The sequence below is a fragment of the Leuresthes tenuis genome, unplaced genomic scaffold (assembly GCF_036924035.1).
Source record: "Leuresthes tenuis unplaced genomic scaffold, fLeuTen1.0.hap1 SCAF_23, whole genome shotgun sequence".
In the NCBI taxonomy this organism is placed as follows: Eukaryota; Metazoa; Chordata; class Actinopteri; order Atheriniformes; family Atherinopsidae; genus Leuresthes; species Leuresthes tenuis.
The window spans coordinates 13697309-13709736 of record NW_027325377.1 but is presented as its reverse complement, the minus strand read 5'-3'; the positions used below and the strand labels follow the sequence as shown (position 1 = coordinate 13709736).

Genomic DNA, 12428 nt, shown 5'->3' with positions numbered 1-12428 from the left:
TTCTCAAATAACACAAACAACTTGTATGACTGACATCACAAAACAGTGCAGCAGTGACTGGCTGCAGCTTGTTATCATAATTAGCGGTTAAGCTATGGCTTAATGAAAAATAGAATAATACTTGAGTTGTACATCTCCCCTCCCCCCAGCAGCAAAATGAACATAAAGGCCAGGTATTTGATGAAGCACCCACATGGATGACTAATGGAAATGAAATAAAAAGCAACATCAGTAATCAAAGGAAGAGTTAAAACAGCAGGGTACGCAGTTGGGTTTCCCTCATATAAAACCACTTTGTGCTATCAAAACATCTTACTGATCAAAATCGAATGCTTTTATGTGCAAATATGGGAATTCAGAGTATAAAGTGCTGTTTCACTTGACATGACTGAGAAGACATCGTTGCCAGTGTGTGAGTTGACTCTATTATCTGTTTTTTAAATCTACATTGTGAGATTGTGTCAGTGCAGAGAAATGTTCAGTGAACTGCTAATGAACAGAAACACAACAGTAGCAGTAAACATGTCGAAACACAAGTTGAATAAAGGCGGGGAACAGAAAAAGAACCAGTCCCATCGGGGAAGAAGATACACCCACAGTCCTCTGCCCCAGCAGGAGGAGCAGGGCAGCCAGCAGACAGCAGGCCTCATGTCAAGTGATGGCGCTCAGGGTCTGGCCTCCATCAGCTGGGGTGAAGAACTGGACTTTGGGCGAGACGAGACCCGAGTTGTTCCTGCGCAGGTTCCCGCTGCTCCCGGCGCTTTTCCGCATGGAATTGTTGCGTCGCATGGAGTTGCGCTTCCGCAGTGAGTTCTGATGCGACAGCTCACTCTTCTGAAGGGTTTGGATTAAAATGGATGGCTTTTCATCCAGCTCTCTGGCACTGCAGCGCGGAGTTGCCACCTTCAAAGACAGCAATGTGCACCGATGAACGTATTTTCTGTCACTCGTTTCACCTCTTTTCAGAGTCAAAGTCAGCCGAAATCCCTTTTTCATATCACTTACCTTGACTGTGTTGCCAAATTTAGAGTAGTCCACAGAATACACGCCCTCCTCCTCTGTTACTATGGGAACAAATCGATGACCCCACTGGATCTCCTCAGAGACGTAGGAGGTTCGGGCCTGCGTTGTGATCCCCGTTGTCTCAACAACTCCTTCCAGGATGACAATCACCTCCAGGTCGCTGCACTGCAGCTCCATGGCTGACAGGTCGTACAGTGGGCTGAGAGCATAAACAACAGACTCACAGTCACAAAACTACACTTTTATAGTGCAAGTTTGTGTTTGTCCAGCAGATGGGGGTACTGAGCACCACACTGTAGATTTTTCCCAGAGGGGCCAAATATTTGACTGTTTTAAGGGTGAACTAAAGCTAAATTAGCTAAAACAATGAGTACATTAATCAACTAAATGATGAGCCGAAAAATCAGCATAGATCTACAATATAATATTATTTTGTTGGCAAAAAAAATCAACCAAATATTGCCTCAATGAGAGGGGTTCTCTCCTCATCTTTGTACTGTGACGCTGTTAAGGATAAATCAGCGAAATGGTAAGAGCTCAGCTTTGAAAGGTGGGAGAATCAGGAGTATAAACTCTCCACAAATGCCTTCTTGCCTACTCAGGTGTACTCAAACCCACATCAAGGATAAAGGAGTCATCTCTCTGAACCTGTTTTTGTCGATGATGTGGCAGATGATGAGTGGAGCGAGGAGGAAGAGGCTGTTGATGGCCAAAGCGCTTTCTGTCTGGACATCGATCTGATGGATAGGGATCACCTCCCCCTCTGGTGTAGTTGTCTTCCTCACCACCTGCACATAATGCAGTAGTTCTAATTAATCAACAGCTTAATTTCAAATCATACTTGGGTACCTTAGCTTCCCTTTTTGAAGAAATTGCTTCCTTTCTTTGACATTTAAGGGACTATTGAGCAGTAATTAAAGCTAAATAGCAAACAGAAGCGATTAGGTGAGATTATAAACATCTAAAATATATAAGTGTATATATATATGAGTATATACAGACTATATATCTAGTGTAAGCAGAATCCATGGTCTGTCCTACTTTGTACTGAAATCTTATACAAACTATGACCCAAATTCTTTCTGACTTAGGTAATCCAAGCTAAGTAAAAGTCCCTGCTATAGTTTTTATACTTATGTGAACTATGGAGCCAGTCTAAGAAATTAAAATGTAATCTAATAATCATTTTCCAAGGATCAAAAGCCTCCAGAGGCATTAAGTTACTGCTACTTTGCTAAACCTGACAAGTTAGCCTTTCAAACCATTAGCTTGTCCAGTGATCCTTTTTTTTCTGTATTATTTTTGGATTTAGTCACTGAAACATTTGCATAATAAGGAAACTTAATTTAAAGCTTTAAAAGAATAAAAAAAATTCTAAAATTAAACCCAAAAAGATGGGTAAAGAAACAGACATATGATTAGTTTGCACTAATGCTAGCAATAGTTAATTTTTTTAATTTTCTTTTGAGAGATTTTTCTTGGGAAAATAATGAAAAATGACTCGACAAAATGTTCTACTGACAAAATGCAAACTGGTTGCAACCAATACAATTTTTTAAAACAAAAGTAGATTTCATTGATGTATTGCAAAATTTCAGATTGACTGTCCGTCTACATATTTCAAAATTCCATCAACAGAATGGAATAAACTTGACAAACGTCAACAGGACAGAATAAACTGGACAAACACCTGTAACCTGACGGTTGCTCCTATAATCATGCTCTTCCTCAGATCCCCGATACGAATCATGAAGCACAGGCGGTTGTTTCGCACCGCGATCACAGCATGGCGGCTGAAGATCAGCGTCTCTGCACGACGATTCGACTGAGCCGTTTTCATGAATATACAACCTGAGGAGAGAAAAATGAACAGTAACCCACAAATTTAACCTGACCAGGTAGAATTTCACAGACCATCTGAGACATTTTGTGGGCTAATCCACATAGTAGTTACTGAGGAATATAATCAATATATGCGCCAAATGTTTGAAGTAAAACAGCTTATTGGTGCTTTGGTTATTGGACAAAAAAACAGAGGAAAGTATTGTAGCTTATTGAAGTTTATAGTTAAAATTAGCTAAACAGCTTAAATGTTTTATCCAAACTGCTGACTTTCATGTTGCTTTATTACTCTCTTGCCAGTTGATACATTTTCTTTCTGTTTTGAAAAGAAATGAGTATTTAGCAACTTTCTCAAGGTGTTTAATTTGAGTATCTAAACTTGTTTGTAATGGAAAAAATGTCTCTACCTTCTGAATTTGCTGAGAACCAGTTTGATTAAGATTTGCTTAAAAAAATGACTTGTGTGTCTGATATTAAACCCTGCATTTCAATACAGTTTAGGCTTGTGACATCAGAAAAAGGCTGTGGACTTCACCTCACGAAAGCAACAAGATCTTTCAAGATCAGTTCAAAGGCGATAAGATAAAAGAAGGAAAAACATACTTGAAATATATAGAGATTTTTTAATTTTGTGGTCTTTCTCCACAGTCTAAGGCTGATGAGCTGGAGACCTTTATGAAGGTCCAGGCCCCCAGATTGGATCACCACCTGCTAACGTCTCATTTAACATGAGTGAAAACAGAAACTGGAACCATTAGCGGAGAAATAAATTAGCGGGAAACGGTTTCTGAGCCTTACCCAGCATGACGGCATTGATGATGAGTCCCACTATGTTCTGCAGGATGAGGACAGTGATGGCAGTTGGACACTGCTCCGTGATCATGCGCCCGCCGAAGCCGATGGTCACCTGAACCTCGATGGAGAACAAGAAGGCCGACGTAAACGACCTGAGGAGAGGAAGAGGAGTTCTTTATTCACAGCTCGTAGAATCAGAGCAGCTTCCTTTATCCCAACACAAACCCCCTGCCGCAGATACAAAACTGTTCAGAACTAGCGATATTGATCTTTCAACCACCCTCAAACCAAGTGTCAGAAGAGACATCTCACTCTGAAATGCCTTGATATGATAAACATCACAATAAGATTACTTCTGGTTTCTGTTAAGGCTTTCATCATTTCCTTTCCTCATCAGTACCTCCACCATTTGAGGCAGTAAAGCAGCCCCACAGCATGATGACACCTCCACCATGTTTTACTGCACTGTTTTATCTTTCTTACAGGCTTCATTTTGTCACGGGGACACCATCTAATATACTAAATTTCCAAAAAGCTGGTTTGGTCTGTCGATAGGACATCATTCTACTAAATCTGTGACAGCTTTTACCATATTTTTATCTTAAGGACATCGCAAACCATTAAGCGAAACTTACTGTAAGACAACTTTCTTGTCTTTATCATCAAGCCATTTAGACTTAATCTATTAAGATTTGGTTGCATTTATTTCAGAAGATCTTAAGAAGAGGGATACTAATCAGCACAGTATGATAGGTAGGTACATTCTAAGAAAGTAAATCCTCTTGCAGCCTTTCTTATGTTTAGTGAATTGATTCCCCATATAAAGAATCAATCGTTCATACTTGTTCAGTGCGAGCATTCATAAAACATTTATAAAGCAACAAAATGACGATAAAAGAACTTCCATGATTCCTCAGAACTGTTTTTCACAATTAAAGGAGAGTAAATAGGTGGAAAGTAAAAATGCTCTTTAATCAGTATTCTAAAATCCTGCTTGTGTAAAAGTAAGGACACAATATAAACGTGCCAAAATATTAGGAATATTAGTGTTGGAGTTGCGGGAGGTAGAGCAAGTTTAACTGAATTACTTATAACCAGCCTCTTTAGTTCCCAGTTTATGGGTCGCATCCCCATAGAAAAAGAGTATTGGTTGAATGAGATGATCATTTACTGAGTACTTACTTTTAACGCTGTTCCGAATGGAGGAAGAAAGGTAGTGATGTTAAGGTGCGAAGGGGGCAAAAGGGATAAGAAAGAAGGGTAAAGTAAGGAGGGGGAGTGTGGGCGAATTAAGAAGGAGGTGGCAAAAAAACTTTCATCTACATCACTCGTAACCATTGAAATAACTCTGTGGAAAGATTAACGACGGTCTCTCTTCTTCCCCCTCTTCCTCTGTGGCGTTTTAAAATGGAGAAAGAAGAAGGATTAAGAGGGTGAAAGTTAGTGGGTTTGAATCAAGTGAGAATGGAGAGAAAAAGAGTGTCAAATACAAACAAGTCACATTAAAACTACTTCAGCAATCTGAATTTTGTACTCTTATGGTATCGAGAAAGGGTTTGTCTGTTTATTACTTGACATCGGTGACGCAGTGGGTCCCGTTTTGCCGATCCGGGTCCAGGTCCCCGTGCGCAAACGCCACCAGCCACCAGCTCATGGCGAACAGCAGCCAGCTGCTCACGAACGTCGTGGTGAAGATGACCAGCGTGAAGCGCCATTTAAGGTCCACCAGCGTGGTGAAGACGTCCTGCAGGAATCTGCCCTGCTCGCGGATGTTCTTGTGCGCCAAGTTGCACGAGCCGTTTTTGGCGATGAAGCGCGCTTTGTTCACGCGGTCCCTGAACACCGGCTTGCGGGGTATCCGGGAGGCGAGACCCGGCAGACCGAACTCCTCCGGGATGATGCTTTTTCTCGCCAACATTCTTCTTCTGTTCTTATGCGTCAAAGTTACTTCTTAAATCCGTCCTCAGTGCGTCTTTACGCGCGGATACAACATGTCCTCAAAACTTTTTTTTTCCTTTTCACGAGCCGTCGGCTTCTGGGGATGGTTGGGAGTGAGAGCAGCGCGTAGCCTCTGCTCAGCTTCTCTGAGGGCTGGGACGGTCTCCACTCTCCTGTTGACGTAGTCCAATTTCCAGGGTCCAGACCCGCTCAGACCAGGGTGCTGCTGCCTTCAAGGACTCCTCGAGGAATGTCGGAGAATACGAAATTACAAACCAATGCGCGCAACAGAAAGGAAAACACCTGGCTGAAAAAAGAGACGGAGACTGAAGTCTTAAATATTTCCATTTTAAAAGCGATTTTAGGGTGTAAATGCGGAAGAAACATCACAATAATAAGATCACTTCTGGTCTCTGTTCTTATTGTGGTTATCTGAGCAGCTTTTCGAGTTAGAGATGGAAGTTCAATATAATTTATTATCACCTTTCGACCGTTTTTTAATATTTTTTTTATAGATATGCAGAACTTGCTGAATTATGCCAAAGCTGAGCACGTGGACAGACAGCATGTTTTGTGGCATGTAAAATACAAGTTTCAAGCATTTAGGTGAAGGTTTCCTTCATTTCTGAAACTGAGTTGGTTTAAATTGTGATCAAATGTCTGTTTCCCGAATTTTAAAAGTGATTTCAATCATTTACGTTTCATTGATATTCCCAAATGAGAAACACATCAATAATTTGTAAATTAGACGAGATAAACTTTGGAAATAATCTCCAATCTAAGTGTTGCTCTACTCTAGGTATAAATCCTTCAAAATAAGTAAGCATTTCATACAGTTGATAGTTGTGAATACAAATAACTACAAAGGGTAGAATATGACACAACTGACGCTATACATTTTTCGTCTGAATAAATGTTCTCCTGCAGCTCATGAAAACAGGTTTATGAGGTCCTGCGCTTCAATAAATAAATGACCCGTATTTCTAAAAAGTTAAAATAGCAATAACAATGTGTAGATTTGCATGATGCTATATTGCTATATTTATATGCTATATGTATTTAATACCAAGACTCAAAAAAACTTTTAAACCCTTTTAGAAAATGTTTCTTGATAAATTCTTTCAAATGTCTTTTTTTATGCTAAGAGCAATATAATCATTCGCCACCAGATGGCGGCATTTAGCAATATATTCCCTATCTGCTGGTTATGTGCTGCAGGTTCAACAACAAAGAGCCTCACGTCACTCAAAATCCCTTTATTATCATTTCAAGCGTAAAAAAGAGTTACAGGCACACAAAATAATATTTTTGTATATGTTTAAAACCCTCAGATAAGCAGGATGATACATACAGAATGTACAAATGCTGAGAATTTATTTTAAAAAAAATCATATAAAACTCTTTAACAGTCAGATGCGAATTCAAGAGAGTCAATAAAACTTTCTGCATAGACCTGATAATGTGCATAACATTCGCTCTGTGCAGGTTTGGAAACACGCAGCAACTTGTTTGTTCCCTAAAATTTAAGATGTTAAAGAAAAAAAAACTTGGACACAATCTGAGAGAAAAGAGCAATTAGTAACGTGTGGGGAAAAAAGTGATAAACAATGAACACATTTGTCACCAGTGAAATAAAACATGTGCAATACTTTTCATTAAACCAGAACAACAACATTAACAAAAATCATCTGCTCTTAGGTGCTGTGAAGCTGATTCAAAGACAGTTTGTGGTGTGAAAGAAAGAATTCATCAGACAGCAGAGTGGAGCAGATTGTGACGGTACAGAAGCTGCATGGAAAGCAAACTCAACCCACAGGATTCATGAACTGTACTCGCAGTCAAAAAATTTACAAAAAAAAAATAATAAAATGGATCAAAGAATAGAGACAACCGAGGAGAAAGTGACTGCAAAGACTAAAAATATGACAATGACGGACAGGAAGACGTAGATGGAAAGAGGCTGAGAGTGAAACCTCTGGTGCAGCTTGTGGACGACACAACACGTGGCAGCTTTTTGAGATAAAACAAATGATAACATAATCTATTTTGGCATTCAGTCTGTACAGTACACAGTCATTTAAAACCTCAGTCAAAAGCAGAGTGAGTATATTCAGTACAAAGTAATACAAAGGGGACAACAGCACCGCTCCCACAGAGATGGAAAGAGACTCTGGAAAAAGTCTAAAAACGTTTGTGTCAACATGGTGGATTGTGATAAAAAGCATAAACACTAATTCAAAATTTAAGAGAACAAAAACTAGGGCGTTTACCTCAAAATTATAATTCAGTAATAATCTGACATCCAATGTGAGATCTTTGAGGTGGTTGTGAATCATTAATAAACACGAGTACTGGAAGTGGAGTACATGTGACCATTTATAAAGCAACAAAATGACAATAAAAGAACCTCCATGATTACCTGAACCTCTTTTAACCCATATTTCTATATTTTTGACTCAGCCGATAAAGCACTGACAACTCTGACTGGAATACTTTGGTACTTTTGAAGTCTTAAAAAACTTGGTCATACTCTTTGGAAGCATTCCGGTTGCATGCAGAGGACTAAACCTTACCCAGTATTAGATATATCTTCCACATGTCTTGAACGTAGACACAAGAAAGGCCCAGAAATTGTGAGCTGGTATTGATTTTCACATGCTTTCATATCAAACCTGAACCACAGCTGTTCTTTGATCGTGAACCTGACTCAACTGCGACAAGCAGCAAAGCACAAAAATGAAAAAGTTGTTGTACAACATTACTTCCGATGGGACTCAAATTCTGCTTCACTTACGAGAAAGTGTTTGATGTAACATTAACATCCATCCTCTCCTCTGTCCTTGTGTTCTGAAGCATGGAATGGTTGTACAATACTACATTTTTATCCCTGAATAAATCTGTAAACTGCTGTATTTGTTGCTGACACGAGCAGTTAAGCAAAAACTGACCAGCTTCTTTCGCAATTTTAGAACATCATCACACAATGTTCGAATGTAATCTCTGCCATTCCTTGTTTTTGTGTTGATCAATCAGATAAAAGGTGGCAAGTCGTAAACTTTCTTTCAGATCTTTTATTACCCTGTGTTTTGTTTTTTGTTTTTTTTGCTTTATTCTGAAAAACGCCATTTGATTTCCATAGCAACAATTCACAGCAAAAAAATAATGTCAAGAGTACTTTCCACAGAGAAACCCAATAATCCCTTTTGAGCGAAACCTTGGTGACCGCAGTCTTACGCAGACAACATCATTAATCAACTGTTCTTTTTTTAAGTCCAGAGTAAAAATGCTCCTCTAACTCCAGCTGGACAAACAATTCCTCTGCTTACAAAAGCTTCCTTATGAGCACAGATGAGTACGTGTCCCCTTGTGTTGACTGGTTGATGGACACTGCAAATTGAAATTTCGTCACAGAACAAAGATGATAGTAAAACATCAATATATAAAATTTGAAAAAATGAAAAAAAAAAATCTCTGGAGTTATCAGGAGCTTGTGTTCAGCGTCTGTTGTCCCAGAAGACAATAAAAAGTTCAGCAAAGCATGACCACAGACAGACAGCAGGTTCAGCGGCTGCATACCGAGCCGTGACACCCTACAGTGTTTGCACTAATGTCAGCATAAAAATACAACTGATAGAGGAGTGAAGGCAGAAGTAGGCCAGAAACAAACTACACGTTTGATTCGATTTGATTTGACTCAGGTATGCTCAATAAGTGCCTGAGAGAGGAATTTAATGTCGGTTTATGATGTTCGCTATAAAATCTAGTAGATTTTATTGATTATTATTTTTTCCTGATAGGCTCAATTTGAAGAGATAAATGTAAATCATTTCATGAGTAGTTCTAAGACAAATCGATAAGGAACAAGACTACAGAGAAAATTGCTCGACAAATTAGTCCAAAACTAAAACAAATGCAACAAGAAAGAATGGGCCGGAACCTCTGGTGGCAATTGTGGTCAGATTACGCTCCAGTGCACTTCCAGTTATCGAAATGGCGCCCTTTTCAAAACCCCCCGACAAAACAAAAACACTGCCTTACACCTCTAAGGTTTGTAAAGCAACCGTTGTTTGAGAAAGAGAAAAAAAATGTATGAACATCTGATGTAACATCTGTGTCAAAAAGTCCCACAATTCTTTGAACTTTTGACATTGTATGTCATAGCATTCTCAGGCTCTTCTGGATGCACTGAGGCTGACTAAATGTGACTAAATTACCTTATTTCATTAACTGATTCAGTCCGGGTACGATTTTTACAAAACTCATAGCCAGTTGTGACAGAGACAGACTAAGAACATCTTATTTTCTGGATAAAAGGTTAAAACGGCACACTGAAATTCTGCTTATTACTCCAACCTTTGTTGCGGTGCCTCAGCAGTATATCTGGGACATATCATGATGTTTCACGTTTTAAGACGGCTAAAAATGTTGTGTCATGTTGCTGCACAATTTTAGGGGGGAACGATTAATGATTAAAAAAAAAAAAAAAAAACAATCAGAAGAAAAACAGTCGAGCTCTCTGAAGTAAACATAACTGATTCTTCTTCTGTAAATTTTTTTTTAAAAAAGTAAAAAAAAAACTGTTTCTGATTTATTTCTGCCTTCTTCACATCAAAGTTGTTAGTCAGCACATGAGGATGTATCGTGAGAGATTCAAAGATGTCACTCCAAACAAGTCTTTTTTCATCAAACATGACTGAAAATGAGGGGACACACAGTTTGGCTCCGAGGTGCTGAATAGTAATTTAAGAGAAACTTTGAGGCATCCAAAATGGCAACATATCCACAGAAGTCTGGTTCATTTGAACTCTTTTTGTCCCCCTCATCCTCATCTTGGCTGTGAAGACTCATCTGGTTCCTCTTAATCTTCTGACGTGACGCGAGCGCCGCCTCAGGTGCTAAAAAAAGCTACAAAAATCTCTCACTGAGTGCAACAGCTTTGTTGTTTCTATCAGTGTTACCTCTGTGGTAGAACTTCCCATAAAAATCAAACATAGTATACACCAAATAAAAAAAAAAAGATATAAAATCCTTTACAGAGAGAAACTTTGTCCTTTCTTTCATATTGCATAATATATGTGTTGAAGAGTATAAACTGATACATGTGGTGCATTATCCAAAAGGTGACAAATGTTTTTACACAAGTTAATTAAAGACTTTAAAATTATTTTTATCAATATAAAAAGTAACACCGACTTCGATTCCACAGTTTTCAAAGCCCCACAACACCGACTGGATAAGGCTAAATTCTGTCGTACTCCCACGAAATGACCAAAAACAATCCATCTGAAGAGAAACCTATAAAGCCACATCACAACCAATTATTTACAGTTTAAAAATGGGTCAACGTGTCCCAAATAATCTGGAAAACAGGTTTTCATCAAACAAAGAAGAGAAAATAGGGAATTAGTTTGGAAATATTTTTAGCGGCGGGTAAATTCACGTCCTTGTGTTGGTGTTCACGTGAGTTAGAACTAATTATTGGTGCATTTCTGTGTGTTCGTAGGTTTCTCTTCTTGTAACAGTCATCCAATGCTACAATAGTGTCTTTGAGACTAGGGCCAACAACATATGCCAACACCATGAAAAGCACAGCACAATTAGTGAGAACACTAAAATGCAACTTGCAGGTTGTCTTACTGACAAAGTGAATATCTTATCTTTTGTGGAAAAGTTTGAAAGGTTCCACGTTGAGACCTAAAAAATGGTCATTCAAAGCAGTGCTTAAGGGCCTCTGCTCCAACAGTACAGCACAGGTGACACTGAGGTATCTACAGTTCTGGTAAAGTCACTTTTTAGTAAACTTTCGTCACTGTAAATGATTTTGTTCAAGTGGGTTGGACAAACGTTTAGGTTTTTTTTCTTTGCGCTACCAAGGAGCTTTGCTGGCTGGATGCACCTTGTGCAGGCGAAGAGACGGGACTTCACCGATGCTTCTGTAACAAAAACACGTGACCGTGTGCGGCTCTCTTCTTGTAAGAAGATGCAGTTATCTATTCATAAATGTCATAAGGCAGTTGTTTGTCTGGTGCACACTCAAATCTATGATCTTCTCAGGGTCAAAACTACCGCGTGGATCCATTTTTTTTCACATTGAACTCATTCCAACTTGGCTGCTCTTTGTGACGCTACTTCACTGATTATAATTGCAGTACATATACAGAGATATTTGGCAAAAAAAACCCTACAAACACTAGTACCGTATTTTTCTGACCATAAGGAGCACTTAAAATCCTTAAATTTTCTCAAAAATCGACAGTGCGCCTTAAAATGTAGTGTGCCTAATGTATGAATTTATTCTGGTTGTGCTTTCTGACCTAGAACCGATTTTATGTGGTACACGGCGCTCAAAAATCTGTCATAATGTTTTAGCACGGTTTAGGTACGAAGCTGCACTGCTTGATGGATTGAGCATTACGGCCACCGTAGTCACGAGCCTCGCAGAGTAATACGATCTGTGCTTCAACATTAAGGTGTGTGCATTCATTCATTCATTTTCTATACCCATGCCACAAAAATGGCTCCTGTTAAGAGACATGCTTACGAAGCGGATTTCAAACTCAACGCTATCAGTCACGCAGTACAACAAGTGAGTTGAATAAAGTTTGACTTAATTTAATGCGCCTTATGTATGAAAATAGACCCATTAGCAGATATTGCGGCTTATAACCCGGTGCACTTTATAGCCCGAAAAATAAGGTACTTGCTACATGTTCATACACTCACCTGAACCTGCAAGCTGCACTTTAAGACTTCTGAAAAGCCAATTGACACCATGTCTGTGCTCACATAAGTTACTCATCTGGCCAACGATAAGCCGACACAGGTAAGAC

The 12428-nt window shown here is 39.1% G+C and overlaps 1 protein-coding gene across 1 annotated transcript; it reads right to left on the bottom strand.

Moving 5' to 3' along the window:
* kcnj8 (potassium inwardly rectifying channel subfamily J member 8) lies at nt 1–5824 on the bottom strand. Its single transcript, XM_072377126.1, has 6 exons — nt 5232–5824; nt 3664–3812; nt 2714–2874; nt 1672–1811; nt 1006–1222; nt 1–903 (listed from the first exon to the last, which is right to left on the bottom strand). The coding sequence occupies exons 1-6, from the start codon at nt 5576–5578 to the stop codon at nt 652–654; spliced, it is 1266 nt and encodes a 421-aa protein (XP_072233227.1). The 5' UTR covers nt 5579–5824; the 3' UTR covers nt 1–651.
* Nucleotides 5825–12428: the final 6604 nt, after the last annotated feature.